This window comes from Oncorhynchus nerka, linkage group LG22, assembly GCF_034236695.1.
Source record: "Oncorhynchus nerka isolate Pitt River linkage group LG22, Oner_Uvic_2.0, whole genome shotgun sequence".
In the NCBI taxonomy this organism is placed as follows: Eukaryota; Metazoa; Chordata; class Actinopteri; order Salmoniformes; family Salmonidae; genus Oncorhynchus; species Oncorhynchus nerka.
The window spans coordinates 13,311,802-13,339,045 of NC_088417.1; the positions used below are offsets into that span (position 1 = coordinate 13,311,802).

The window sequence follows — 27,244 nt, forward strand, 5'->3', positions numbered from 1 at the left end:
CGTCAGACATCATCAGGCAACACCAGTTCACAGCTTACTCCTCCCACCTAGGTGCTATAAGCACCTGAGAGATCACCAGTCCTCGGCAGTAGTCAGTAACAGCGTCCTACGAGGCGAGCCTCTGTCGTCCTCTCACACTACAGTCCGCATCCTTCCGGAAACACTGGCAGGTGGAATACAAAGCCGGTGCTGTGTTTATCAGGTGTTGATGCATCATTCAAATTAGATTAGCCAGCCAACTAGTTGTAACTAAACAAACCAAGTTAGACATTAGTCAGGCTCTTATCAATGTAAATCTGCCTTGTCCCCTGGTCCTTTGCAGTTTTAAAGTGATAGTTCACCCCAATTATTAAGGTGAACCATCCCGTTATGATGTCCATTTCATCGTTTTCATTCATGTATTTTAAATCAAATCACATTTTATTCGTCACATGCGCCGAATACAGAAACACCTGACCATGAAATGCTTACTTACCAACAATGCAGTTCAAGAAATAGAGTTAAGAAAATATTTACTAAATAAACTAAAGTAAACAAAACATTTTTTAAAGTAACACAATAAAATAACAATACTGAGGGGTACCGATACAGGTCATTTGTACATGGAGGTAGGGGTGAAGTGACCATGCATAGATAATAAACAGCGAGAAGCAGCAGTGTACAAAATAAATGAAGGTGGGGGGTAAATGTAAATAGTCCAAGTGGCCATTTAATTAATTGTTCAGCAGTCTTTTAGCTTGGGGGTAGAAGCTGTTAAGGTGTCTTTTGGTCCCAGACTTGGCGCTCCGGTACCGCTTGCCATGCGGTAGCAGAGAGAACAGTCTATGACTTGGATGACTGGAGTCTTTGACCATGTTTTGGGCCTTCCTCTGACACCGCCTATTAAATACGTCCTGGATGGCAGGAAGCTTGGTTCCAATGATGTACTGGGCCGTACGTACTACCCTCTGTAGCGCTTTACAGTCAGAGCAGTTGCCATACCAGGCAGTGATGTCAGGATGCTCTTGATGGTGCAGCTGTAGAACTTTTTGAGGATCTGGGGACCCATGCCAAATCTTTTCAGTCTCCTGAGGGGGAAAAGGTGTTGACATGCACTCTTCATGACTGTCTTGATGTGTTTGGACCATGATAGTGAATGGGGGTGTGTTCGGCCCTCCTTTTCCTGTAGTCAACAATCATCTCTTTTGTCTTGCTCACGTTGAGGGAGAGGTTGTTGTCTTGGCACCACATGCCCAGGTCTCTGACCTCCTCCCTAAAGGCTGTTGCATCATTGTCGGTGATCAGCCCTACCACTGTTGTGTCATCAGCAAACTTAATGATGGTGTTGGAGTCGTGCTTGGCCACGCAGTCGTGGGTGAACAGGGAGTACAGGAGGGGACTAAGCACACAACTCTGAGGGGCCCCAGTGTTGAGGAACAGCGTGGCAGATGTGTTGTTGCCTACCCTTACCGCCTAGGGGCGACCCTTCAGGAAGACCAGGATCCAGTTGCAGAGGGAGGTGTTTAGTCCCAGGGTCGTTAGCGTAGTAATGAGCATTGTGGGCACTCTGGTGTTGAACACTGGGCTGTAGTCAATGAACAGCATTCTCACATAGGTATTCCTTTTGTCTAGGTAGGAAAGGGCAGTGTGGATTGTGATTGCATCATCTGTGGATCTGTTGGGGCGGATTGCGAATTGGAGTGAGTCTAGGGTTTCCGGGATGATGGTGTTGATGTGAGTCATGACCAGCCTTTCAAAGCACTTCATGGCTACCGACGTGAGTGCTATGGGTCGGTAGTCATTTAGGCAGGTTACCTTCACTTTCTTGGGCACAGGGACTATGGTGGTCTGCTTGAAACGTAGGTATTACAGACTCAGTCAGGGAGAGGTTGAAAATGTCAGTGAAGACACTTGCCAGTTGGTCCGCGCATGCTTTGAGTACACGTCCTGGTAATCCATCTGGCCCTTTTGTAGTTCGTAATAGTTTGCAAGACCTGCCACATCCGACGAGCGTCAGAGACAGTGTAGTGGGATTCAATCTTAGTCCTGTATTGACACTTTGCCCTTTTTTCTTTATCCAGCTATGAAAAATAAAGTTGTTGTTTAAACATGTTCAGTGTGGAAATAATACTCTGTTACTGCACTGTACTCAATAATGAATTGTGTTGATAGACAATGTTGCTATTTCTTGATTTTATCACTCAGGCAGCTGCTAAATGTTTTCCCCTTCTCTCTGTACCACCAGGTCACCATTGTGATCAAGTACTTCTTCCAGTTTGGTTTCTTCCCCTTCAACCAGAACATTGAGCTGGACAAGTCCAAACCCTTCCATCCTCCCAACATCATCGGTGTGGAGAAGAGGGAGGGATACGTGCACTATGACCTAGTTCAGCTGCTAGCTCTGTTCTTCCACCGATCTATTCTCAAGGTGCCCACTAAGTCTTACTAGGTGTGATGCCTATTAACTACAATACATGGTTATTCCTTTAAAGGGATAGTTCACTTTTTCAACAAAAAAGTTTAAAAGAAAAAGTGGACTACACCTTTAACTATGTTGTTATTTCTGACTTGTTGCCTGTATTGATACATAGTTACATTTAGCACACTGAATGGCTTAACCATCCTATTCTTTGGTCTTGACCTCCAGTGTCACGGGCTGTGGGATGAGGACAACCCCAGGGGAGGAGGGGGGGAAACCCCCAAGCAGCACCACCATGAGAGGGAGAAGAGGACCAGCTCCAGGCCAGTGGAGAAGCAGGCTGCGGAGGGCAGCAGCTCCCTGCTGGAGTCGGTCCGCAACCGCATACCCCGACAATTCCACTCCATGTCCACCTCCACCCCGCTGCGCCGCAAGAGCTCCAGCTCCGCCTCCCACCTTTCCCAGCGCACCGTGCGCTCCGCCCACTCCAAAGGAGGTGAGGTCACAAGTCTGTAGAGTAACTCCCTTATTGGGCTTAGATATGTTTGGGGGAAATATCTAGACTTTTAATTATGAACCAACACAATATCATCTGTGAGCCCTATGTCTTCCAAACCTCATCAAACCTGCTGACTCCACAGATAGTGTGAGCTCGCGGCCTGGCTTGCGGAGAGGGCACAGCTTGCGGAGAGGGGACAGCCTGCGGAGAGGGGACAGTGTGCTGAGTGTCCAGCACAGGAGCAAGAAGGAGATGATCCTGGAGAAACTCAGAGAGCAGCTCATCAAAGCCAAGAGCTTCACTGTCAAAAAGTAGGTGTACTGACTTGAAGGTGCCTTTTTACTGTTATTAGGCTACAATTCAGTCGCTATCCAGGATAATAAATTGTTTAATGGTGGCTATACTGTAAATCTCTAAGCCTGATTTGATTTTGATGCATACACATTACAAGGTTCATAAAAATGACATTAACCGTTCATCAAGGTATCTAGTTTATCTTGTTTACCTTGTTTACTGTAACAGATCATTGTTTCTTTGCCTGTCTGTAGAACTCTGGAGATCTACATTCCCATCTGTCAGTTCTTCTACAACCTGATCCACCCAGAGTACAGTGCAGTGACAGACGTCTATGTGCTGATGTTCCTGGCCGACACAGTGGACTTTATCATCATCGTCTTCGGCTTCTGGGCATTTGGGGTAAGTTTGATATATGATATGTTAGTGCTAAAATTCTGGTTTAAACTGTCATTGTCTTTGTGATTGAAACCCAGTGTAATGAATTTCAATTGTCCCTAAAGGGACAAGAACACTTTTGAACTTGAAACTTCCAAATAAATACCATACCATTTCCATAACATTTCATAACATAACAGTACTTCCTGTACCCCAACAGAAACACTCTGCGGCAGCTGACATCACTTCCTCCCTGTCGGAAGACCAGGTTCCCGAAGCCTTCCTGGTGATGGTGCTGATCCAGTTTGGCACCATGATCATCGACCGAGCCCTCTACCTCCGCAAGACCGTCATGGGAAAAGTCATCTTCCAGGTCATCCTGGTGTTCGGCATCCACTTCTGGATGTTCTTCATCCTGCCTGGAGTCACAGAGAGGTATGAATGTAGAGAAATAACATGTATTTATTGAGTCATTTTAATAATTTAGTCACAACCAGCTCCTTATTTCTTTTAAATACATATTTGAAATACTTACTAAATAGTTGCGTCATTAGTAAGTAACGTAATGTTTTACTTTTGAAAATACACGCTAACATTATTTCCATATCAATCACCAGACGGTTCAGTCAGAACACAGTGGCCCAGCTGTGGTACTTCGTCAAGTGCATCTACTTTGGCCTGTCGGCCTATCAGATCCGCTGTGGCTACCCCACCCGCGTCCTGGGCAACTTCCTCACCAAGAGTTACAACTACCTCAATCTTTTCCTCTTCCAAGGGTGAGTGCTATTCAGGCCACTTGTGACCACAATCACCAATTGAGAATACAATAATGAAGAATGAATTTCTGAGAAAAGAGACTCGTCAGCAGGGTTGGGAGTAATACGTTACAAAAAGAATGCATTAGGTAAACGGATTGACTATTTAGTAATGGAATGCGTTACTTTTAAAAACTGGGTAATATAAATATAGATACGCTTGTGAACCACATCTCTTTTTTTTTTAACCTTTACCGTGCCTTAGACCCCTGCGCAACCCGGAAGACTGTGTGAATCATATCTCTACTGGGCGTATGTTTCCATGATTCGATCTCAACTTGTTTCCTCATTTTGTTCTCGAGTTAGCGAAGAAAGGCTATTTGTCCATAGAAATGTCCATAGAAATGTTAAGAAGGTCCACATCTTTGTCGTTGATCGCTTCTACAGGTATAATAGCAAAGCCCATAGAGGGCTTCAACATCTAGTGGCAAGTGTGTCCTCTCTACATCTCTATGGCTCTGCGACGTGCGGTCTAACCAGAACTGGTGGTTCAAGAGGTATAGATGTTTGGCCTACAGTATATATGACTAATTAAGCAGCCCGTATGATAGTGCAGCACTTGTAGACTAGTACAGGAAAGCATCGCCACAGATGAAAGGAGAAACTAGTGATCAATCCTGAGATAGTAAGTAGCCTGTCTATGGTAGAGCCTGTCTATGGTAGTAGCCTGTCTATGGTGAGCCTGTTTAGCTTGCCTCGCTCACTCCGACAGTTAAACGGTGAGATTTAGAGATTTTTTTCATTAAAGTAATGCAAAGTAATGTAACTAGTGATATAACGTGTTACTTTCTATTCAAAGTAATATTTCTAAAGTAACTTTTTGTTAAATGTAACAAGTTATAAATAATGTTTTACTTTTCCAAGTATCTAATCCCAACACTGCTCATCAGTGACGGCACATGCAACCAATGGCTGCCTGGTTCATTACTATTGCCATAACGTTGCCCTATTGTTGCCCTAACGTTGCCCTAACATTGCTCTAACGTTGTCCTGGTTCCCAGGTTCCGCCTGGTCCCGTTCCTGACGGAGCTGCGAGCGGTGATGGACTGGGTGTGGACGGACACCACCCTCAGCCTGTCCAACTGGATCTGTGTAGAGGACATCTACGCCCATATCTTTGTCCTCAAGTGCTGGAGGATGTCAGAGAAGGTGAGGGACCATGGGCCTGCTGTGTTAGTTCTCCTCTAGGACCTCCCTATCCATATCTGAATGATGCTTAGAGTGGAAGTAGATAATATGTTGTCAAAGAGGCTGTGTAGAAATGAGATACAGCAGGTTTATGCAGGACAATCCTCACACGGGGCACCAATTACGTAGGTTCGCCCAAAAGTTTTAAACCATTTATAGAAACTGTAACTAAAGTCTATTGTTTATTTCCCCAAACTGTTTTTTATATTCCTTTATGTGTTTTGTTTACCAGAGGTACCCCCAGCCTCGCGGGCAGAAGAAGAAGAAGGTGGTGAAGTATGGGATGGGAGGTTTGATCGTCATGCTGCTCATCTGCATTGTTTGGTTCCCGCTGCTCTTCATGTCACTGGTCAAGTCAGTGGCCGGGGTGGTCAACAAACCTCTGGACGTGTCGGTCACCATCACCCTGGGAGGCTTTCAGGTAGCGCCACTCATGTTGACCGCAGTCATATATAGAGAGACAGTTCGGCCGCCATTTTTCACACTGGGCGCAATGTTAGCATATGTTGGGAGAAACATCAGTCCAAACTCTATCTATAGCTCTGGGATTGAAGGTGTGTAGATGTTTTTATTTTTTTTACGGACTTTTGTCAGATGTCACATTTATATCTATTTTAATATTATAACGTTGGTATCTCTTCCTTCAGCCCATTTTCACTATGAGTGCCCAGCAAAATCAACTGAAGGACATTAGCAAAGCAGATTTTGCAGACTTCATGAATTCATACAACTACATTCCAGTAAGAAGACCACCCATTTTACAGCTTGCTTTCTAAATCATCATTTTAGGCCATACAATACAACAAATATTTCAGATGTTTCTCAGGATTTCCAAATATCTTGTGATGATATAGATTTGACTACTATTACATTCTGATTTGAATATATTACTGTGTATTGAATTAATGTGTATTACTATAACAAAGACCTGTCTTGTCCCACTCACACGGGACTTTGTGCATCTTAGTGTTGTACAGTATGTTTGAGTAGTAATATTTCAATGCTTCTATCATTGCAGTCAGCGATGCAGTTCCTGGAGGCCTACACGTCAGCGGACGTGGCTGTGGCGGAGCTGGAGGGCAGTTCCAACTCCCTGTGGACCATCAGCCCCCCCAGCAGGAATAACCTGATGGACGTTCTCAGCAAGGAGGAATACTTCCCTGTCACCATGTCCTGGACCATCCAGAGGTAAGAGTGACACGGCAACAGACTGAAACAGGGAAGGACAACCTGGAACTGCCCAATAAGATACGTTCATTTTCCTTTTCCGTTGCACGCTGCACTCAACCAGGACATAGAGAATCAAACCAATACTCGACTGCACACATGGAAACACATTCACTTGCAATCTGAGAGAGAACCAAACTCACACACTTATTACAAACTCAAAAGTGTCTTGCACAACTCAACATTCAAAATTTCGTACAGAGAGGGTGGGAGACAAGGATGGAGGGAGTCAATATATTTGTTACTTGCTTCCATTTTTGAATGGTTAAATTAGTTCCGCTCTAGGATGTCTGTGTCGTTAGAGATTTGTGTGAACTTGATAAAATGACATAGTTGTGTAGATACACATAGGGTACATAGTACTTTAGAGGCATAAAATATCTGTTGAGATATCTGTCCATTTGCAATGTTTGTGAGCCGGAAAATAACACATTTACGAGTTCACAAAGTAATGTGTGATGTACCATTTGTGACCACAGTGTACTGTGTGCAATTGCGATTTTTCTCTCTTCAACAGGAATCTCAGTCTTGGAGCCAAAGCTGAAGTTGCGACAGATAAACATATAACATACCTTGATATGACAACGCGACAAGAGTTAATAGATCTGCTGAATGGGACCAGAAACCAGGCTGTGTAAGTAGACTTCACTAAGGAAAACGACTACAACTTTTGAGGCTTAATTAAGCCTTCATAAACCCTTTATAAGGCCTTTATAAATGCTTCATAAATCATTCATTATTAAATGACATGCTATATAATGTATACAACCACTTGACAGGGTCAGGTAGGTTACTTTATAAATATAATTCGTTACAGTTACCACATTTTTTTGTCGGTAATGTAACTTTTGTATTACCCAAACTAAGTAACGTAATCTGATTACTTTCAGTTACTTCTGGATTACTTTCCCCTTAAGATGCAATAGAAGAAGACAAAAAGGATCCAGCAAATGCATTTGGTGTGTCATCATAGTGGTCTCTGACTTGTGTTCAGACTCACTTAGGTGGAACAAATTTAAACTTGCGCCTTTTTTCAATGCTAAATTTAATGTCATTGAGAAATAAAAAATATAATTTTTTTGCTAGTAACATAACTGATTACAGGTACATTTTTTGTCGTTGTAATCAGATTAAATGTAATTAGTTACGACCCAACCATGTCAATGCACTATGGACATTTCTTTTAGATCTCTTTCTCCCCTCTCTTCTCCAGGGTGATAGAACAAGTCTTCCCATGCTTCCTCAGAGCTCCCAGTGACTCCAATGCCAAACCTATAGAACAACTCTATAAAGGTAATTCCTCTATAAAGGTGATTTGGGGCGGCAAAAGGTTGCTAGATGGAATCCCCGAGCTGACAAGGTAAAGATCTGTCGTTCTGCCCCTGAACAAGGCAGTTAACCCACTGTTCCTAGGCTGTCATTGAAAATAAGAATTTGCTTAGTTAAATAAAGGTTCAATTTTTAAAAAATGTACAAATCCTTGAATAGACTTCAAATACAATGAATAGATGTTCATAGACAGATTTACATTGTTTGTGAAATTAACACTTCTACATTTCAAACTGAAGCATCCCCCTCTTATTACTGACTGCTGATGTAGCATTAATGATATTATCTCCCTTTCAGACAATAGCTACAAGAACATCCTGCTAGCCCTGGAGAGAACCCACAACAGCAGTGGAGAGATCCAGGAGTGGTGGATTGTAGACCAGCCGTCGGCGGGACAGATCCAGATGAGGGGTGCGGCAGTTGGGAAGAAGAGAGAGGCGGGCCTCCAGCTGTACGTGTTTAGTGACAAAGTCAGCCCGCCCAGTCTGGGCTTCCTGGCAGGATATGGGTGAGTGGAGGGATATCTGACAGTGTGACTTGGGTTGTTTTCAGTCAGGCACACCTTAGTAAAACATTAAGCAGCGAAAAATGAAAATTAGCATTTCTTATTGTTTAAGGTCAGGTAGTACCACCTTGTTTCAAGATATTGTTTTGTGCCTACTGGACACAACCCTGGTCTTGCTTTCTAAAAGGGATCCTGCATTTATAGTGGTTTATTACTTGTTATAGGCACGTATGAGCCTTTATAATGTATAATTACAAGGCTTATATAATGTGTTACGTCGCTCACTGACAGGATCATGGGTCTCTACGCCTCGGTGGTGCTCGTCATCGGAAAGTTTGTGCGCGAGTTCTTCAGCGGCATCTCGCACTCCATCATGTTTGAGGAGCTGCCCGCCGTGGACCGCATCTTGAAGCTGTGTACCGACATCTTCCTGGTCAGAGAGACGGGCGAGCTGGAGCTGGAGGAAGACCTGTATGCCAAGCTCATCTTCCTGTACCGATCACCAGAGACTATGATCAAGTGGACCAGGGACCAGAAAACAAAGTGAGAGAGCCACCTAGTAGGCGACAGAGACATGAAGTCTCAGAATGATAGATTTTTTTTTTTTTTAAAGCACAATCCAGCAGGAAGTTCCAAGCTAGCTTGTTGCGCTCCCTGTCTTTTGGTGTGACTGTGATAAGAACCATCTCCCTATCGAGCCTACAGTGAAACAATGTGACTGCAGAAGCAGTTTTTTGTTTGTACTCTTTAAGTGCATCTCTAAAGATTTGCAGCCATCAGTCAGTCAGTGTGTTAGAGATGACACAGACGTCTGGCCTTTTTCCTTTTGGGAAACATGAACCATGGGTTGTGCAATATACTGTCCAGATAGTTGGCTGTGAACTTGAACAGACATGTTATCTTGAGCTACACGGAAGAGAAGGGGGCAGCGACAGAGACACTAGCCACTTCTATTGTCCAAGATATTTTCCCTTACAGTAGCCTACTGGATGTGCTTTGACTTTTCCAGCAAGACAACAGCGAGAGGTTTGGGACAAGGAAAACAAGTTAAGATACTTTGCCGTTATTGTGATGTTTCTGAAGAGTAATCAATGGAGCTGTCGTTCTCAGGAAATGTATATCATCTCACCAGAATGGGAATACTTTTTTACCTGTAGGACACCTAGGAGAAACTAAAAAGGGAAAAACAGTGATGTGATGAACACTGAGTATTTCTATCATATCATGGAGTATGTTCATGTTCACTGAGTATTTCTATCATATCATGGAGTATGTCCATGGAACCCCTATGAAGACCTGTGATTTGAGAATAGGAGGGCGTCAATTCAGCCATTCTTTTTTAAGCTTGTAACCTGTATTGCTTGAACCCCCCCTTTTTTTTTTTTACATTGTTAGTGTTAAGTTCACATGGTCAACCAAAATGTGATGAAATCCATGCAATACAAGGTGTAAGTGAATAGATTGTTTTCTTGTCATGAGAAAGAAGATACATAATGTCTGTGCACCTCCATAGTGTAAGGAATCCAGTTTGTGGTGTTATTGTGGTTCAGCGACCTGAACATAAAGCACATGTTTGAAAGCTGAATGTTGAGAATGTTGCTGCCATTTTATTCAGTAAAAACACAAGAGGGCCACAAACATCCAGCCGGCATGCTCCACAATACTTGACACACATTTTAAGATTAGTTGTAAACAGGAATCATCATTTCTATCTTTCAGTTGGTTAAAAAGCATAGCCATATGAAAACTGTGGAAAGGCATTCTGAAATCCTGACGAAACAAAATAAATCACTTTATACTAAAATTACCCACTATATTATTTTCTCAGCATTCATTTGATTCCATATATGAGTGTAGCCTTCACACAGACAATAGCAACTGAAATAGCTGTAACACTTTATACTATAGAAATGGATTCACCCCCCCCCCCCTTTACACATCAATCATTGAGGCACAGCATTTTTAGATTGTAAGTTACATTTTCACACTGTGTATCTTGTTGCATACGGTTGTAGATTTAAAAAAACATCACTGATCAATCCACTGAGGCAAATACAACAAAAGCAATATAATATTTTATATCACAATAAATGCAGCAAAATAAACAATATTTTACAATCACAGTAAACCCAAAAAGGGACAAATAATATATATTCAATCATTGAGTAGTATGTGATTATTTTCCACACCGATGTTACCATGCTTATGTTACTGTTCTGAGCATAACTCGTTATGCTTGACGGTCCGAGTGCCTGCAGCTGCTGCTTGGATTCTGGAGATGGGAGAGTAAAGGCAGACATGCTCCCTGACATGCTCAGAATGAGAGGACAGGTTGTGGAAGATTCAAACTCCCCTCCTAACAGGCAACAGGAAGTGTTCTGGTCCAGACAGGAAGTCCAGGTTCTGTGGCTAACATAGCCCACCGGCATACTCATCCTCGTCAGCCTCTCCGGCACCCGCTCCTCCTTCCGCAGCGTCGGCAGCTGGCGCCTTCTTCTTCTTACCACCCCCTGGAACCCTCAGGCTGACGGACAACTTGGCATACTGCAAGACCATAGGCACTTTGTTCAGGTTAAAGCAAGTTAGTGGTCTCTATAGTATATGTTTCTCAGAAGAGTGTATTCCAAATCTCTCTTTGAGTACCCACCCAGCCAGTTCCATGTTTTTGCTGATTCAACTAATTAACGAATCAGAAAACCCTTGGTTGGTTTGAATCAGGTGTGTGTATCTTTCAGAAATAGATCAGGAGAGGTTTTTCACAAATATTATGATAATTGAAAAGATAAATCATACAAAAACAACAAGCAAGCAGGGTCTAGAGGGGTGACGCAGGTAAAAAAAAATAACATTTTAAAAAGCAGTTGGACTGCTATTGTGTATTAATAAACTACTTCTCTGACTTTGTATTAATCAGCCTAGCCTGGAAATACATATATGGGGTGGCTAGGAGAGAGGTTTCATATAGAAAGGACAGCTCATGATTCCATACCTTTTAAAGTCCTTAAACGTGATCAAAGGAGACAGTAAAGAGGGGTGTATTCATTAATCGGATTCTGCTGCAAAACGTTTTGCAATGGAAACTGTTTAGTCCAAAGGAAAATGTTTTGCAACAAAAACAAGTGTTTCTATTCGACATATTCAAGAAGGTCCCTCTCATTGCATTTTCTTCCTAGAGTAAACGTTTTTTGTTTGAAACATTTTGTAACAGACTAAATGTTTTTCAACGGAATCCGACTACTAAATACACCCCTGAACACCAATTTTAAAAGTAGACACTCAAACGTTGTGATGACATGCTTTGAAATAAACATTGGTTACATAGTAGGCTCTAGGCACCACACTCACATCATTGTCCATATACTTGAATAAGGGCGAGTTACAGACGCGGTGCACTTGGTCCTCATCCTGTTCGTCATAGCCCTGCAAGAGTTGCTCCAAGGCAATACAGTCCTCGCTCCCACTGAAGCCCGGCAGACTAGGAGTAATGGTTAGAATAGTTAGTCAAACATAAGTCATAAATTACTTTCCTATTTAGCTTTAATTATAAACTGGGTGGTTTGAGCCCTGAATGCTAATTGGCTGACAGCCATGGTATATCAGACCGTATAACATGTAACTATGACAAAACATGTATTTTTACTGCTCTAATTACATTGGTAACCAGTTTATGATCGCAATAAGGCACCTCAGGGGTTTGTGGTATATGACCAATATACCACGGCTAAGGGCTGTATCCAGGCACTCCACCTTTTGTCATTTGTAATAATAGCCCTTAGCTGTGGTATATTGGCCTTATTGCTTAATTTGAAATTATAGCTCCCGAGTGGCGCAGCGGTCTAAGGCACTGCATCTCAGTGCAAGAGGTGTCACTACAGTTCCTGGTTCGAATCCAGGCTGTATCATATCCGGCGCACAATTGGTCTAGCGTCGTCCGGGGTAGCCCGTCATTGTAAATAAGAATTTGTTCTTAACTGACTTGCCTAGTTAAATAGAAGGTAAAAAAATTTTTTTTTTTTAAAGTGAAGTCAATACCTGTAACTCTCTCGAACACATTTATCTGCAGCTACGAAGTCATTTCTGTGTAGGTGGACTAGCACTTGGGCACTGGTTTTCTGGAGATAAGCAAATACACAGGCAACAATTTGGTTTCAACACACAGTCAATTTTCTTAATCAGGTTAAATAAGTAAAACGCACCTTAAAACACGTTGGGTAATTCTCTATTTCTTTATACATGTTCTTCTCCTTCTGAATCGACACTGCTGCTTCATCAAGCCTGACGGACAAAAACACAGTTAGCGGGTAGGGAATGAGTAGGACCGGTAGAAAAATCTGTCAAGCAAGTGAGAATTTACTTGTGTTGCCTGACGAGCAGTCTTGATGATTTCCCCAGCATCTCCACAGCTTGACGTAGACGGTCCTCGTTCTGCAGAAATATGCATTCACCATATCAATACTGCTTCAATTGATTTGATCACATTGCATTACCGTCACAACATTATAATGTATTCAATATAAAATAGGACTGTGTTAATAAGTGCCATGTAATAAGTGCCATGTAATAAGTGCCATGCAATAAGTGCCATGCAATAAGTGCCATGCAATAAGTGCCATGTAATAAGTGCCATGTAATAAGTGCCATGCAATAAGTGCCATGCAATAAGTGCCATGTAATAAGTGCCATGTAATAAGTGCCATGTAATAAGTGCCATGTAATAAGTGCCATGCAATAAGTGCCATGCAATAAGTGCCATGTAATAAGTGCCATGCAATAAGTGCCATGCAATAAGTGCCATGCAATAAGTGCCATGCAATAAGTGCCATGCAATAAGTGCCATGCAATAAGTGCCATGCAATAAGTGCCATGCAATAAGTGCCATGCAATAAGTGCCATGCAATAAGTGCCATGCAATAAGTGCCATGCAATAAGTGCCATGCAATAAGTGCCATGCAATAAGTGCCATGTAATAAGTGCCATGTAATAAGTGCCATGCAATAAGTGCCATGCAATAAGTGCCATGCAATAAGTGCCATGCAATAAGTGCCATGCAATAAGTGCCATGCAATAAGTGCCATGCAATAAGTGCCATGCAATAAGTGCCATGCAATAAGTGAGATCCCTACAAATGTGACCCTGAACCGAGGAAGTGGCATGGAAGCAACACAATGATTTCTGGTCTTCCGTAGTATCAAATATTGAACTCATATAGCTGTACCTCAAACACTGATGCAGCTTTCTGGTACAGATCCACTGCTTTTGCTAGATCCTGTGATTCGATTAGCCTACAAAAAAAAGAAAGGTACGCCTTTTAACTTAAAAAAGAAAGACAAAAAAGAGCATCAAAACAAGGACTAAAAACAAGTATCAGCATCATCAATACGTTTAGTGACATGCCAATGATGACAGGGAATTACTTTCTAGAGCCCATCTATGATGATCAATATTGGCTACGTACTTTCCAGCTCTGTCGAGGGCCAAGGCTGCAGTGTCTGGTGTGCCGTTCTCTACATACATCATGCTTGCTCTCTCAATGTACTGGATAGCCTCTGGTATCCTCTGCATGTCCTGGAGAGAAACACATGTCTGTCAATGATTAGCTTCAGTAAGTAGTTAATAGTAAAACTAAAACAGTAGTTGTGTGTCAAATGTCTGACTAACAACAATGGCTTTAATCCTGAAATGGGCAACAAAAGAGTTAAAACTATGGAATAAAAAATAACAGCAAATTTGATCCGACGTCTGATAACAATGTATGAGTGTAGATACTGTTTATCACATTAACACTAACCTTAAGCATCATACCAGCTGCTTCAAGTGCTCTGCAACAGAAATGTCTCCTTAGCAACATCCAATACAGACAAAAGTAGACCAACCAGTGTCTATTGTACATCATCTGGACTCTATGAATAGCACTACATGAGACATATCTTTCATACTCACTTGGCAGCATGGAATAGTCTGAACATTTAGTTAAGTTGAAGAAAACATTGATGTTTATATGAGATTTGTAGTCAATGTTGTTCAAATGTAGCATATAAAATCCCTACATTAACTGTCAAACAACCCTGTGAAAGCAGTCTCCCTAGGCAGACCCACATTAACAATGCCCTAGGTCTGCGATTTCCAAGACTACTGCAAAAGCATTCATGGTTGTTAAAATTGTGTGATAAGCCTAGCCCGCTATAGGAAGTGAGCATTGAAAGGATACGTTTTGTTGTTGGTATGGGCTTCTGCCTCTTGCAGGTATGCCTCCTTCGCTTCTTCAAGCATCTTGGCATTTTTAAAGGCAACAGCTGGAAGATGGAGGAGGGAATGCTTCATTATGCATTTATAATTAAGAAATAATGCCAGAGGGGGTGTGGTATATGGCCAATATACCACAGCTATGGGCTGTTCTTATGTTCGACACAACGCAGAGTGCCTGGACACAGCCCTTAGCTGTGGTATATTAGCCAGGGGCGCAACATGTCCCCCACACATTCTGAAATTGCATCTTTTACCCCCCCCCCCCCCCCCCACACACACACACAGTTTTATCATTGGAATGTGATACAAAACGAAGCAAAGGGGTTCTTTAGGACCATGTGGACGCCTCCGAGTGGTCAGGTAGGCTATTTGCAGTGTTTATCCGACTGGGTAAAAATGTTTTATAATAATAATAATAATAATGTCCCCCCCACTTCTAAAACCAAAGTTGCACCCCTAATATTAGCCATGTATCACAAACCCCTGAGGTGCCTTATTGCTATTATAAACTGGTTTCCAACTTAATTAGAGCTGTAAAAAGAAATGTTTAGTCATACCTGTGGTATACCGCTGATATACCATGGCTGTCAGCCAATCAGCATTCAGTGCTCAAACCACCCAGTTTATAATAAATAGCTATGTCATTGGACAACTTGAGCAACATTAAGTGCAATCTAGCATCATAATACTGACAGTGTATTATTGCCCAACTAGCCAAGTAAAACTAAACTCCATGATGTACATCACATCAACAGAGTTGAGTGGAACATAAAATAAAGGTTTTTTTAAACGTAGTTTTACTTGGCTAGTGCTCACCAGTCGTTGTCGAAGGGAACATGTTTTCAGGTGTATTGAATAATGTAATAAATAGCCTTTAATACAATACCTGCTTTTGAGTACTCTGATGCAGCACTGTCATAGTCAGGCTTCCATTTCATGAAACTGGTCCTTAAACTTTGGGGGGAAAGGCATTATATTCAGTGAAAACATAACACCAGGGTTGTCTATTTGGATTTAACATAGGGTTTAATACAGATGTGGACGTGCTATTATTTATGCAGTGATACTGTCAGGAATAACTGCAGCGCAGGAAGAGGCTAACGTTAGCCAGCCAGCTCAACTGGCTTCCAATCCTGTATAGAGTGGCTAGATAAATAGCATATGCTTAACTAGAAATAGAATATCCTATTTCCTGTAAATAGGTATATTTACAATATAGACATAGTTAATACTATGGAACTGGCTACCTACTGAAATAAAATGCTCAAAAGCAATACAGCTAATTTGGCTAACGTTAGCTAGCACGATTTCCTTACTATTTTTCAGCCTTGGCAATGTGGTCGTGCGCCTCGTTGATTTTCGCAGCCATCTGGTCCAAACTAGCTAACAATGTAATTCAACGATGAGTATTAAACATACTACTGACTAAAATATAGTGAGAAGTTGCTGTAGCTAGCTCTGGATGCTAGCGTTACTGGTTTCAGGAGACTCTTTCGTCATCGGGGTTTGACTACGGAATCCCGTGAGTTGCCTTTTCTTTATATAACGATACATCGCGACAAAGTGTTGCAGCTACTGCGTACAAAAGGGGCAACAATGTAACAAGTAGGTTATTTTCATTGCATGCCATAAAGTAAACCAAAGTAACCTAGTCTTCGTTCATCACTATTCGCAATGCATTATGAAATATCCAGTTATTAATTTATTCATTCATAGTCTAGCCTTACAATTTGCAATTTAATTTCTCAATAGTGTAAACGATGACTTTTTAAAATATAGCCTACATAATTAATAATATTATTGGTCATTACATTTATTTTATAAAGCCCTTTTTACATCAGCAGTTGCAAAGTTCTTAACAGATACCAAGCCCAAAGCAAGCAATGCAGAGGCAGAAACACACTGGCCAGGTAGAAAGCAACCTAGAAAGGAACAAGGCTCAGAGTGATGCCCAGTCCTCTTCTGGCTATCATTATCAGTGAATGTGATCAGTGAATTGATCAGAATTATCTTTCAAAAGGGTTGCTACTATTTACTAAGTAACAATCTAATAAATATGTACAGTGGGGAATATAGCTAAACAAATCAGATCAACACACAACAAGTAAAAATGGCATATGATATGATGCCAGCAGACATAGTTGTCTTGGCTCGGGTTCACCTGAGCTGCGGGGCTACTGTGCCTGCAGCCTGAAATGGTAACTGTTTCTTTAAGGCGCTTGCCTACCACTGTCTGCTTTGTTTAGCCAGAGGGGAGAGTCACGCCATCAGAACAGAAGAACATGCTTTAATTCGGAAAAGTAGAGGTAAACAAAGGTAAGAAACGTTCACCTCTGGAGCAAGAATCGACTATTTGGGCAAGGTAAGTTTATTTACTACTTCTACGGTTTCTTGGTGTGGGTTCTTTACCAAGACAAAAAAGTCCATCCTTCTTTCTTCCTAGTTAGTTCATGTTGAGAAAAGGTGTTTATAGCTTTGGGTAGCGTATTTGCCTCTCCAAAACACGAGGCTCGTCCATAAACGCAGCCTGAAACGTGTCAGACTTTTCATACAATGTATCCAAAGGGTTTAATTTTAGGATAAAATGTAACATTCCTTCCTTATGTAACCCTGAAGTCTTAGTGTTGCACTACTGGAATGATAAACATGCTATTATTGAATTAGACTACCGTAATAGGTATATAACGTTTGAACATGTATTTGAAACGTATTCAGATGTTTTAATGACAGTGCGCAGCAAACTTTATTATAATTGAGTTGCCAGCAAGCGAGAAACCAATGTCTTTTTGCATTGCAATGGGTTTGATGACTTTGGGTTTGTGTAGAAAAGGAATGATGCTCCTTTGAAGCAAGCGGGTAATTTACCATAACAATTGAATCAAAGGGATGGTTCCTTGACACGACTTTTCCTGTATTTTATTAGTATGTTTGTGCCCGTATGACGTCTTGTGTTACCTCATTGAATAAGGGGTACATTCTAAGTTATTGTCTGTCTCTGTTTTGTCGGTTCAGGTTACTGTTTCGTGCGTGTCGGAATGAAGTCTACTCAAATCTTACTATCCACTGCACTTATTTTCCTTCTCTCGGGACTTTCCATGACCACAGCCTGCAACAAGGCTCTCTGTGCCAGTGATGTCAGCAAATGTCTCATTCAGGTAAGAAGGCTAAACTCTTAGCATAACGTTTTTGGAAAGGCATCACTCAATTAAGAAGGCTAGGCGCTTAGTGTGACGTTTCCGAAAGGCATTAGGTTCACTCACTAATAACGTTGACGTTGAGATAACTCTATGCAAATTCTATAAGGGATTGTTGTCTTTTCAGAGTAAAGTTCGACTACCATACAATATTATGCCAACATTTTACTCCTTGGTGTTAATCTAAAATGTGATTAACCTCCCACTATGCATTTCCTGTGTATGTCTGAAGTCATTTTACATTAACCTGAATTCTCTGCTGTGATCACAGTATTCTCTTTGTACTGGAAAAGCACATTAAACCATGACAGTTGCTGGGATCCCTCAACTAACAGAGAGGGGAGATACAAAAAAAGAAAAGAGAACTTGCTGAGTTGGCAGGGCTACAATGAAGTGAAGGTTTTCAATTTACAGCTGCACAGTGTCCTCAAAGGATTTAGCCTAGTCTACCTTGGCTGTACATGAGATAGCCAATGGAGATACAGAACCAGTCAAAAGTTTGAACACACCTACTCATTCAAAGGTTTTTCTTTTTGACTATTTTCTACATTGTAGAATAATAGTGGAGACATCAAAACTATGAAATAACACATGTAGTAACCAAAAAAGTGTTAAACAAATCAAAATATATGTTATATTTGAGATTCTTCACAGTAGCCACCCTTTGCCTTGATGATAGCTTTGCTTTCTCTCAACCAGCTTCATGAGGTAGTCACATGGAATGCTTTTCCAACAGTCTTGAAGGAGTTCCCACATATGCTGAGCACTTGTTGGCTGCTTTTCCTTCACTCTGCTGTCCAACTCATCCCAAACCATCTCAATTGGGATGAGGTCGGGTGATTGTGGAGACCAGGTCATCTGATGCAGCTCTCCATCACTCTTCTTCTTACTCAAATAGCCCGTACACAGCCTGGAGGTGTGATGGGTCATTGTCCTGTTGACAAACAAATGATAGTCCCACTAGGTGCAACCAGATGGGATGGCGCTATCGCTGCAGAATGCTGTGGTTGCCATGCTGGTTAAGTGTGCCTTGAATTCTAAATACATCACTGACAGTCACGACGCCAGGACAGCGGAGTCAATCACCACCTTCCGGAGACACCTGAAACGCCACCTCTTTCAGGAATACCTAGGATAGGATAAAGTAATCCTTCTCACCCCCCCTTACTAGATTTAGATGCACTATTGTAAAGTGGCTGTTCCACTGGATGTCTTAAGGTGAACGCACCAATTTGTAAGTCGCTCTGGATAAAAGCGTCTGCTAAATGACTTAAATGTAAATGTAAATGTAAATGACAGTGTCACCAGCAAAGCACGATCACATCTCCTCCTCCATGCTTCACGGTGGGAACTACACATGCGGAGATCATCTGTTCATTTACTCTGCGTCTCACAAAGACACGGCAGTTGGAACCAAAAATCTCAAATTTGGACTCATCAGACCAAAGGACAGATTTCCACCGGTCTAATGTCCATTGCTCGTGTTTCTTGGCCCAAGCAAGTCTCTTCTTATTATTGGTGTCCTATAGTAGTGGTTTCTTTGCAGCAATTCGACCATGAAGGCCTGATTCACACAGTTTCCTCTGAACAGTTGATGTTGAGATGTGTCTGTTACTTAAACTCTGTGAGGTGCAGTTAACTGCCGATTTCTGGGGCTGGTAACTCTAATGAACTTATCCTCTGCAGCAGAGGTAACTCTGGGTCTTCCTTTCCTGTGGCAGTCCTCATGAGAGCCAGTTTCATCATGGAGCTTGATGGTTTTGCAACTGCACTTGAAGAAACGTTCAAAGTTCTTGAAATGTTGACTGAGATTCAAGTAATGATGGACTGTCGTTTCTCTTTGCTTATTTGAGCTGCCATAATATGGTATTTTACCAAATAGGGCCATCTTCTGTATACCACTCCTACCTTGTCACAACACAACTGATTGATTGGCTGAAATGCATTAAGAAGACATTTAAATTCCACAAATTAACAAGGCACACCTGTTAATTTAAATGCATTCCAGGTGACTACCTCATGAAGCTGGTTGAGAGAATGCCAAGCGTGTGCAAATCTGTCATCAAGGCAAAGGGTGGCTACTTTGAATAATCTCAAATATATTTGAGATTCTTCAACACTTTTGGTTACTACATGATTTCATATGAGTTATTTCATAGTTTTGATGTCTTCACTGTTATTATACAATGTAGAAAATAGTAAAAAATTAAGAAAAAGCCTTGAATGAGTAGGTGTGTCCAAACTTTTGACTGGTACTGTATATATGTGTACCTTCCCTGGGCATTGGTCTTTGGCTGGCTACCCAAACTCCCTTGCGCCAGCCAAACGCTACTTCACATACTTTAGTTTCTTCTCCACAATGAGTCTGGCGTACCTCCCTGATGATTTATAGAACGCAAACACATTCTAACCGTTCCGATTGGTCCATAGCCAGAACACACGTGGGTAAAGCAGCGTTTTTATTGGCTTTGATACTCTGAATAGTTTTGTACAACACCCCTCATTTTGACATTGCCATCACTGAAGTCATTTATGGTGGTCTCAGTTTGAAGTATGTAGTGGACTAAGAGCAGCGGTAGAATTCAGTTTGAGTTGTCAGGCAAGGTGCTGCCACAACCACACTTGACTGTGGGCTCAGTTAGCGCCATCCTTTTGCACATCTGGAATTTAACCTCTGTTCTCCCTTTCAACCGCTCTGCACTGGAGGAGTCACAGAACAGGCAACTTGAGGTCGGCCCACTCACTCCGGTGGAAACCTCAAGCATACGCAGTAAAACAAACACACACACACACACACACACACACACAGTCACCGCTCGCGCACACACAAATCCTCTCCTTAGTGATTTCTAAATAGGGACAGGATATTATATGGTTTATTTTCTTGGCGTTGTATCAACTATGATGTGCTCGATACACACCAAGATAAATAAACTCTCTTATGTTGTTTTTGCTCTCCTCATGTTACGACTGAAGCCTGACTGAGGCTACTGCATTGTCTGAGTGTTATTAACACACCTGTGCACAACATGATAGAAGGATTATACCAGATTGTTGCAGAATGTCTCTCCTATCAGTCCTGACTGTGTGTTTTGTGATGTACAGGAGCTGTGTCAGTGCAGGCCCTCGGATGGGAACTGCTCGTGCTGTAAAGAGTGTATGCTCTGTCTTGGCACACTGTGGGAGGAGTGCTGCGACTGTGTGGGTAGGTGCAACGGACTAGGTGCAGTTGTGAGCATATTGGAAACAAGAACCGGTGTCAGAATGGATGAGGTTAATGAGGTGTCAGAATGGATGAGGTTAATGAGGTGTCAGAATGGATGAGGTTAATGAGGTGTCAGAATGGATGAGGTTAATGAGGTGTCAGAATGGATGAGGTTAATGAGGTGTCAGAATGGATGAGGTTAATGAGGTGTCAGAATGGATGAGGTTAATGAGGTGTCAGAATGGATGAGGTTAATGAGGTGTCAGAATGGATGAGGTTAATGAGGTGTCAGAATGGATGAGGTTAATGAGGATGGGTATTTGATTTTTGCATCATCATTTGCTTCAAGTCCTTCCATGTCTATGTCCTTTATTCAATGGTTGTTGAAGATATTGCATCCATCAGACAGTGAATGCTGAGTATCAAATCACATATTATTTGTCACATGCGCCGAATGCAACAGGTAGACCTTACCGTGGAATGCTTACTTTACAAGCCCTTAACCAAAATACAGTTTTAAGAAAATAGAGTTAAGAAAATATTGACTAAATAAACTAAAGTAAAAAATAAATAAATGTAAAAAGTAACACAATAAAATAACAATAATGAGGATAAACAGGGGGTAATGAGTCAGTGTGCTGGGGTACATGTTAGTCAAGGTCATTTGAACGAGAAGAATAGTGGTTTACTGATTATCAGTCATTTATTGTCATATTTGATTTATTTCAATATTTACTATCTTGCTTCTTGTCTCCCCTCACAGGGATGTGTAACCCTAGGAACTACAGTGACACTCCAGCTACCTCCAAAAGCACGGTGGAGGAACTCTACCGACCCATCCCCTCACTGTTCCGCGCCCTCACCGAGGGCGAAGCGCCCATCAACATGATGGTGGTGTCCTTCCCCGTGGCCGAGGAACTATCTTACCACGAGAACCTGGTGTCTTTCCTGGAGACCATCGAGGACCAGCACCAAAATGTCTCCCTGCCTGGGAACAGTATCCACGCCAGCTACGATAACACCCAAAGTACTGAAGGTAGGGAGGGGTGAGGGGGTTGAATTATGGGGATGCTAATAGCTGCTGTGTACTCATTTAATAAGAGAATAAAACATAGACACATCATACAGTCTTGTGCAGGTGCCTGTTATCAGAGTATTAAACTCAGTTCACCAGAAAAACAGACTGAAGATTCCACATTTCAGTATACTATTTTATTTATATATACACTTCTGTTCAAAAGTTTGGGTCACTTAGAAATGTCCTTGTTTTTGAAAGAAAAGCACACTTTGTCCATTTTCTGTCCATTAAAATAACATCAAATTGATCTGAAATACAGTGTAGACATTGTTAATGTTATGACTATTGTAGCTGGAAACGGCTGCTTTTTTATGGAATATCTACATAGGCGTACAGAGGCCCCTTATCAGCAACCATCACTACTGTGTTCCAATGGCACGTTGTGTTAGCTAATCCACGTTTATCATTTTAAAAGGCTAGTGCCAAGTGTGTGCAAAGCTGTCAGGGCAAAGGGTGGCTACTTTTAAAGAATTTAAAACATATATTGATTTGTTTAACACTTTTTTGGTTACTACATGATTCCATATGTGTTATTTCCTGGTTTTGATGTCTTCACTATTATTCTACAATGTAGAAAACAGTCAAAATAAAAACCCTTGAATGAGTAGGTGTGTCTAAACCTTTGACTGGTAGTGTGTGTGTGTGTGTGTGTCCCATAACAAATCAGGACAGCCCAATTGGCTTTAGGGGTATTAACCTGGGCAGATTGGGCAAACCATAAATTCTAAATATATGGACTTTGATCCAATACACTATTTTAGGGAACCCCCGTGAGTTCCCTAACTCATCCCCCTGGCAGGGACCATATTATTTTAGGAGGGGAGGGCTAAGCTATAATGAACTCATGGCTAAGGCTGCTTTGAACTGAGCTCTGTGGCTCGACCCCTCCATAAAAGCTTATGAGATCTCAGGGCCTTGGCTTTCGTTTGATGGTTTTAGCAGGCCGCTATTTGAAAACCAAGCAGCCCTGTAAATGATTGAGTATATTGCTGCTGGCCTAGTGAACTTTCATGTGCATCCGCTCCAGTTGTCCTCTCCTCAGCCTCTGGTCCTAGTGATTCTAATTGACTAGGAATCTGTGGCGGGGGGGTGAGCGAGCTCCTTACGTATCCGCTCTGTGAACCTGTGACCCAGATCTGTTTTCCCTTTGGGAAAACACGCTCATTAGTCAGGCCTCCAGCAGTGGGGGATGCCCTCAACCTTATGAGGTGGGATGAGTGTGGGGCGGCAGAGATGAACACATGGGCTTAAACCAAGCCATATGCATGCAGCCCTTTATAGCATAGTATGGATGATGCGTGTCTATCAAGAGGTTAGGCTCTACTAGGCTTTAGCTCAGCTGGCTAACACATACTTGTGGCACAATAGTTCAAACTATGGAAGGTCACATGGAGGAGGTGGACTTTCATTTTGTGATAAAAAAAAGATCTATATATATATATACATTTAAATAAATTTGATACGATACATAGAGGTGGACTAACAGGACTTTGCTTCTTTTGTGCTTCAGAGTATTGTCATAAAAGTTAAGTGAAGACTACAATATATTGCTGAAGCATGTTATTGCTAATATTTGCCTGTTGTATTCAAAGGCTTATTTCTCCATGTCTTCCCCCCTCCACAGATAACATGTGCACTGTGGTGTACTTTGATGACTGCGTGTCCATCCGCCAGTGCAAGCAGTACTGCGAGTCCATGGGCGGCTCCAAGTACCGCTGGTTCCATAACGCCTGCTGTGAATGCATCGGCCCAGAGTGCCTCGACTACGGCAGCAAAGCCGTCAAGTGCATGAACTGCCTGTTCTAATGAAAGCCAATGGGACTTGCCACGTTAGGGTACTGTGCTCAAAATGCCACAAGGGGGCACTGTCTGCAATATGCAGATGGGCTGATGAGGTTGACCGAGGAAGATGACTTGTGCCTCAGCCTTTTGTAAAATGTTTCCATATTGTGATGTAAAATATTAGCCCTTACAAATTATTTTTCACTCTTGAATTTGTTTTTATATCTTATATAGGTTCTCTAGCAGAGAATAAATATATATTGATTGTTTTATATTCTCATATAGTTAATGCTGAAAGAGTCACTATGACAAATTGTTTTTTATATATACATCTATAGCCGCGTAAAGACAAGCAATCAATGTTATCTAATCTCTAGTGAAATGGCATTTTATTTTTGTTGTAATGGACAATCATAGTAAATACTGCTTGTATAATTATTATATCACTGTTAGCTATATAACATACACTACATGGCCAAAAGTATAGACACCTGCTCGTCAAACATCTCATTCCCAAATCATGGCCATTAATATGGAGATGGTCCCCCCCCCCTTTGCTGCTATAACAGCCTCTACTCTTCTGGGAAAACGTTCCACTAGATGTTGGAACATTGCTGCAGGGACTTGTTTCCATTCAGCCACAAGAACATTAGAGAGGTTGGCACTGATGTTGGGCGATTTAGCCTGGCTCACAGTCGGCATTCCAATTCATCCCAAAGGTGTTCGATGGAGTTAAGGTAAGGGCTCTGTACAGGCCCGTCAAGTTCTTCCACAACGATCTTGACAAACCATTTATGTATGGACCTTTCTTTGTGCACGGGGGCATTGTCATGCTGAAACAGAAAAGGGCCTTTCCCAAACTGTTGCCACAAAGTTGGAAGCAAAGAATTGTCTAGAATGTCATTGTATGCTGTAGCGTTAAGATTTCCCTTCACTGGAACTAAGCGGCCTGAACCATGAAAAACAGCCCCAGACCATTATTCCTCCTCCACTAAACTTTACAGTTGGCACTGTGCATTGGGGCAGGTAGCGTTCTTATGGCATCCGTCAAACCCAGATTACTCCGTCGGACTGCCAGATGGTGAAGCGTGATTCATCACTCCAGAGAATTCCACTGCTCCAGAGTCCAATGGCTGAGAGCTTTACACCACTCCAGCCGATGCTTGGCATTAAGCATGGTATTCTTAGGCCCGTGTGCGGCTGCTCGGCCGTGGAAACCCATTTCATGAAGCTCCCGACGAACAGTTCTTGTACTGGCGTTGCTTCCAGAGGCAATAGAACTCCGTAGTGAGTGTTGTAACCGAGGACAGACGATTTTTACGCATTTCAGCACTCAGTGGTCCCGTTCTGTGAGCTTGTGTGGCCTACCACTTCACAACTGAGCCGTTGTTGCTCCTATATGTTTCCACTTCATAATAACAGCACTTACAGTTGACTGGGGCAGCTTTAGCAGGTCAGAAATTTGACAAACTGACTTGTTGAAAAGGTGGCATCCTATGACAGTGCCACGTTGAAGGTCACTGAGCTCTTCAGTAAGGCCATTCTACTGCCAACATTTGTCTATAGAGATTGCATGGCTGTGTGCTCGATTTTATACACACGTCAGCAACGGGTGTGGATGAAATAGCTGGATCCACTCATTTGAAGGGTTGTCCACATACTTCTGACCATTTAGTGTATGTTATTTTAAACGACTGCCATATTCAATCAAAACTGATGGCCAGCCTTTCACAGACAACAGGTTTGATTTTACAGGCGCATTTAAGATGATTTGTTTCATACCGTCAACATTCTAACATTCTATCATTCTACCATTCTATCATTCTACCATTCTATCATTCTATCATTCTAGCACAAGTATGTTGTTTGACTGTATACCACACTGTTACTATACACACTCCGGAATGGAACAGTTGATTGGTCGAAAGGTAGTCTGGTGGGATCTGTTTCAGTCCAGAGTGTGTTCCACTCCGAGGTGTGTACTGTAAGTCGTGTCACAGAGGAATCCGGTTGTTATTGCACGAGCCCTCTGTGTTTATCCCTTGTTCTTCATGTCTTCAGCTATGCTTATTAAAGGTCTGCAACATTTGGTTTCAATTAGGGCCACAGAGGCTGGCAGAGAGCAGCAGAAACATTACTGCAACATATTGGCGCAGCTTTATTGGTCTTGTAGAGGTTGTATGTGCTACATTCAATCGGTTTGTGTCCTTGCTTTCTTGTGCTGGTTCACTGTCGCGCACTGCTTATTTCCTTGATCTGTCGAGTTATTCATAGGGTTGTCGTGTAGCCAGTGGGTCTCGTGAAACAGAAAATGTTGGTTATTTGACACAGGAGTGGAGCAATGTGGTTTATGGAAGCAGTGAGGTACTAAAGACAAACGCTTTCATTTCTAAGCCAATGCAACTATTCACATATAACCGCTAATGAAAATGAGGTGAGGAAAGTAAAGTAGATACATTGTTCATGTAAAAGCAATAATATTATTTGAATTGTGACAGAAACATGTAAAACACTTCATTCCAAACGGCAAACAGTAAAATAATGTTTTGTGTAAAAATGTAATAAATTAAACATTTCTCATGTTTACACTAAACAGTTTCCCCACAGGAGCATTTGATTCCCACAAGAGATGCCTGATAGTTTCTTTTCATCCAGGGCATTCTAAACCGGTTTGCCACACAACCCAGGTGTCCCAATCAGTTTGCCCCACTTTCCCTGTAGCTAGAAGAGGAAGAGGAGGCATGGAGAAGTGAGGAGCATGATGTTGGGTCACATAGCCAGTGGGCTGTGCCCAGCTGACAGGCAACAAAAGTGTTGTGTGTCTGGTCTTGTCGGGTACATCCAAGGCCTCACAAAGAAGCCTTTGTCTCAGGAGGATGGCTCTGGTCACGTGAACAGTCTGTCCACCTGACATGGCAAGCCAGCCAAACCTGCTGCAATGCAGTCGATCGGGGTTGCGTGCAGGCAGACATCCTTGTTGCAGCGTTGGACAATGATGCTATTGTGTTGGCTGTAAAAGCATGGAGGAATGGATCTTATGAAGGACATGAATTTCGGGTTCGGTTTAGTTCAAATAGTCTTTGATAAAGGGAAGAGAGAGTAACAG

General features: G+C 42.1%; 3 protein-coding genes across 5 annotated transcripts in view; 2 read left to right on the plus strand and 1 right to left on the minus strand.

Moving 5' to 3' along the window:
- Positions 1-10,001, plus strand: part of LOC115120143 (piezo-type mechanosensitive ion channel component 2-like) — a 103,242-nt gene extending 93,241 nt beyond the window's left edge. For both annotated transcript variants that reach the window (XM_065006954.1, XM_065006955.1), the window contains exons 34-47: positions 2,225-2,407; positions 2,627-2,894; positions 3,040-3,208; positions 3,446-3,593; positions 3,790-4,004; positions 4,187-4,345; positions 5,386-5,533; positions 5,805-5,993; positions 6,220-6,312; positions 6,591-6,760; positions 7,317-7,433; positions 8,013-8,092; positions 8,426-8,636; positions 8,925-10,001. In XM_065006954.1, coding sequence (XP_064863026.1) covers positions 2,225-2,407; positions 2,627-2,894; positions 3,040-3,208; positions 3,446-3,593; positions 3,790-4,004; positions 4,187-4,345; positions 5,386-5,533; positions 5,805-5,993; positions 6,220-6,312; positions 6,591-6,760; positions 7,317-7,433; positions 8,013-8,092; positions 8,426-8,636; positions 8,925-9,180 — 2,406 coding nt within the window. In that variant the 3' untranslated portion in view covers positions 9,181-10,001. The remainder of the gene's footprint in view (positions 1-2,224; positions 2,408-2,626; positions 2,895-3,039; positions 3,209-3,445; positions 3,594-3,789; positions 4,005-4,186; positions 4,346-5,385; positions 5,534-5,804; positions 5,994-6,219; positions 6,313-6,590; positions 6,761-7,316; positions 7,434-8,012; positions 8,093-8,425; positions 8,637-8,924) is intronic.
- A 217-nt stretch (positions 10,002-10,218) lies between these two features.
- Positions 10,219-16,406, minus strand: LOC115120144 (gamma-soluble NSF attachment protein-like). Its single transcript, XM_029649033.2, has 12 exons — positions 16,196-16,406; positions 15,766-15,833; positions 14,842-14,926; positions 14,574-14,591; positions 14,422-14,452; positions 14,089-14,198; positions 13,849-13,915; positions 12,988-13,058; positions 12,830-12,908; positions 12,666-12,745; positions 11,979-12,108; positions 10,219-11,177 (listed from the first exon to the last, which is right to left on the minus strand). The coding sequence occupies exons 1-12, from the start codon at positions 16,246-16,248 to the stop codon at positions 11,043-11,045; spliced, it is 927 nt and encodes a 308-aa protein (XP_029504893.1). The 5' UTR covers positions 16,249-16,406; the 3' UTR covers positions 10,219-11,042.
- Positions 16,407-17,085: 679 nt separating this feature from the next.
- Positions 17,086-26,731, plus strand: LOC115120145 (twisted gastrulation protein homolog 1-A-like). Of its 2 annotated transcripts, none has more exons than XM_029649034.2 (5): positions 17,086-17,241; positions 17,892-18,034; positions 21,179-21,278; positions 22,042-22,314; positions 23,981-26,731. In XM_029649034.2, the coding sequence occupies exons 2-5, from the start codon at positions 17,915-17,917 to the stop codon at positions 24,160-24,162; spliced, it is 675 nt and encodes a 224-aa protein (XP_029504894.1). In that variant the 5' UTR covers positions 17,086-17,241; positions 17,892-17,914; the 3' UTR covers positions 24,163-26,731. The 2 variants fall into 2 exon arrangements, with proteins under 2 accessions (XP_029504894.1, XP_029504895.1); XM_029649035.2 differs by having other exon boundaries at positions 17,092-17,195.
- The last annotated feature ends 513 nt before the right edge of the window (positions 26,732-27,244 follow it).

Excerpts from the sequence above, each read along its gene's own strand:
- LOC115120145 (XM_029649034.2), top strand. The coding sequence starts at position 17,915 with ATGAAGTCTACTCAAATCTTACTATCCACTGCACTTATTTTCCTTCTC. Across the intron at positions 18,035-21,178 it reads TCAGCAAATGTCTCATTCAG|GAGCTGTGTCAGTGCAGGCC; the intron begins GTAAGAAGGCTA and ends TGTGATGTACAG. Across the intron at positions 22,315-23,980 it reads TAACACCCAAAGTACTGAAG|ATAACATGTGCACTGTGGTG; the intron begins GTAGGGAGGGGT and ends CCCCCTCCACAG.
- LOC115120144 (XM_029649033.2), bottom strand. The coding sequence starts at position 16,248 with ATGGCTGCGAAAATCAACGAGGCGCACGACCACATTGCCAAGGCTGAA. Across the intron at positions 14,927-15,765 it reads ATCAGAGTACTCAAAAGCAG|CTGTTGCCTTTAAAAATGCC; the intron begins GTATTGTATTAA and ends TCCATCTTCCAG. Across the intron at positions 13,059-13,848 it reads AAGCTGCATCAGTGTTTGAG|AACGAGGACCGTCTACGTCA; the intron begins GTACAGCTATAT and ends ATATTTCTGCAG.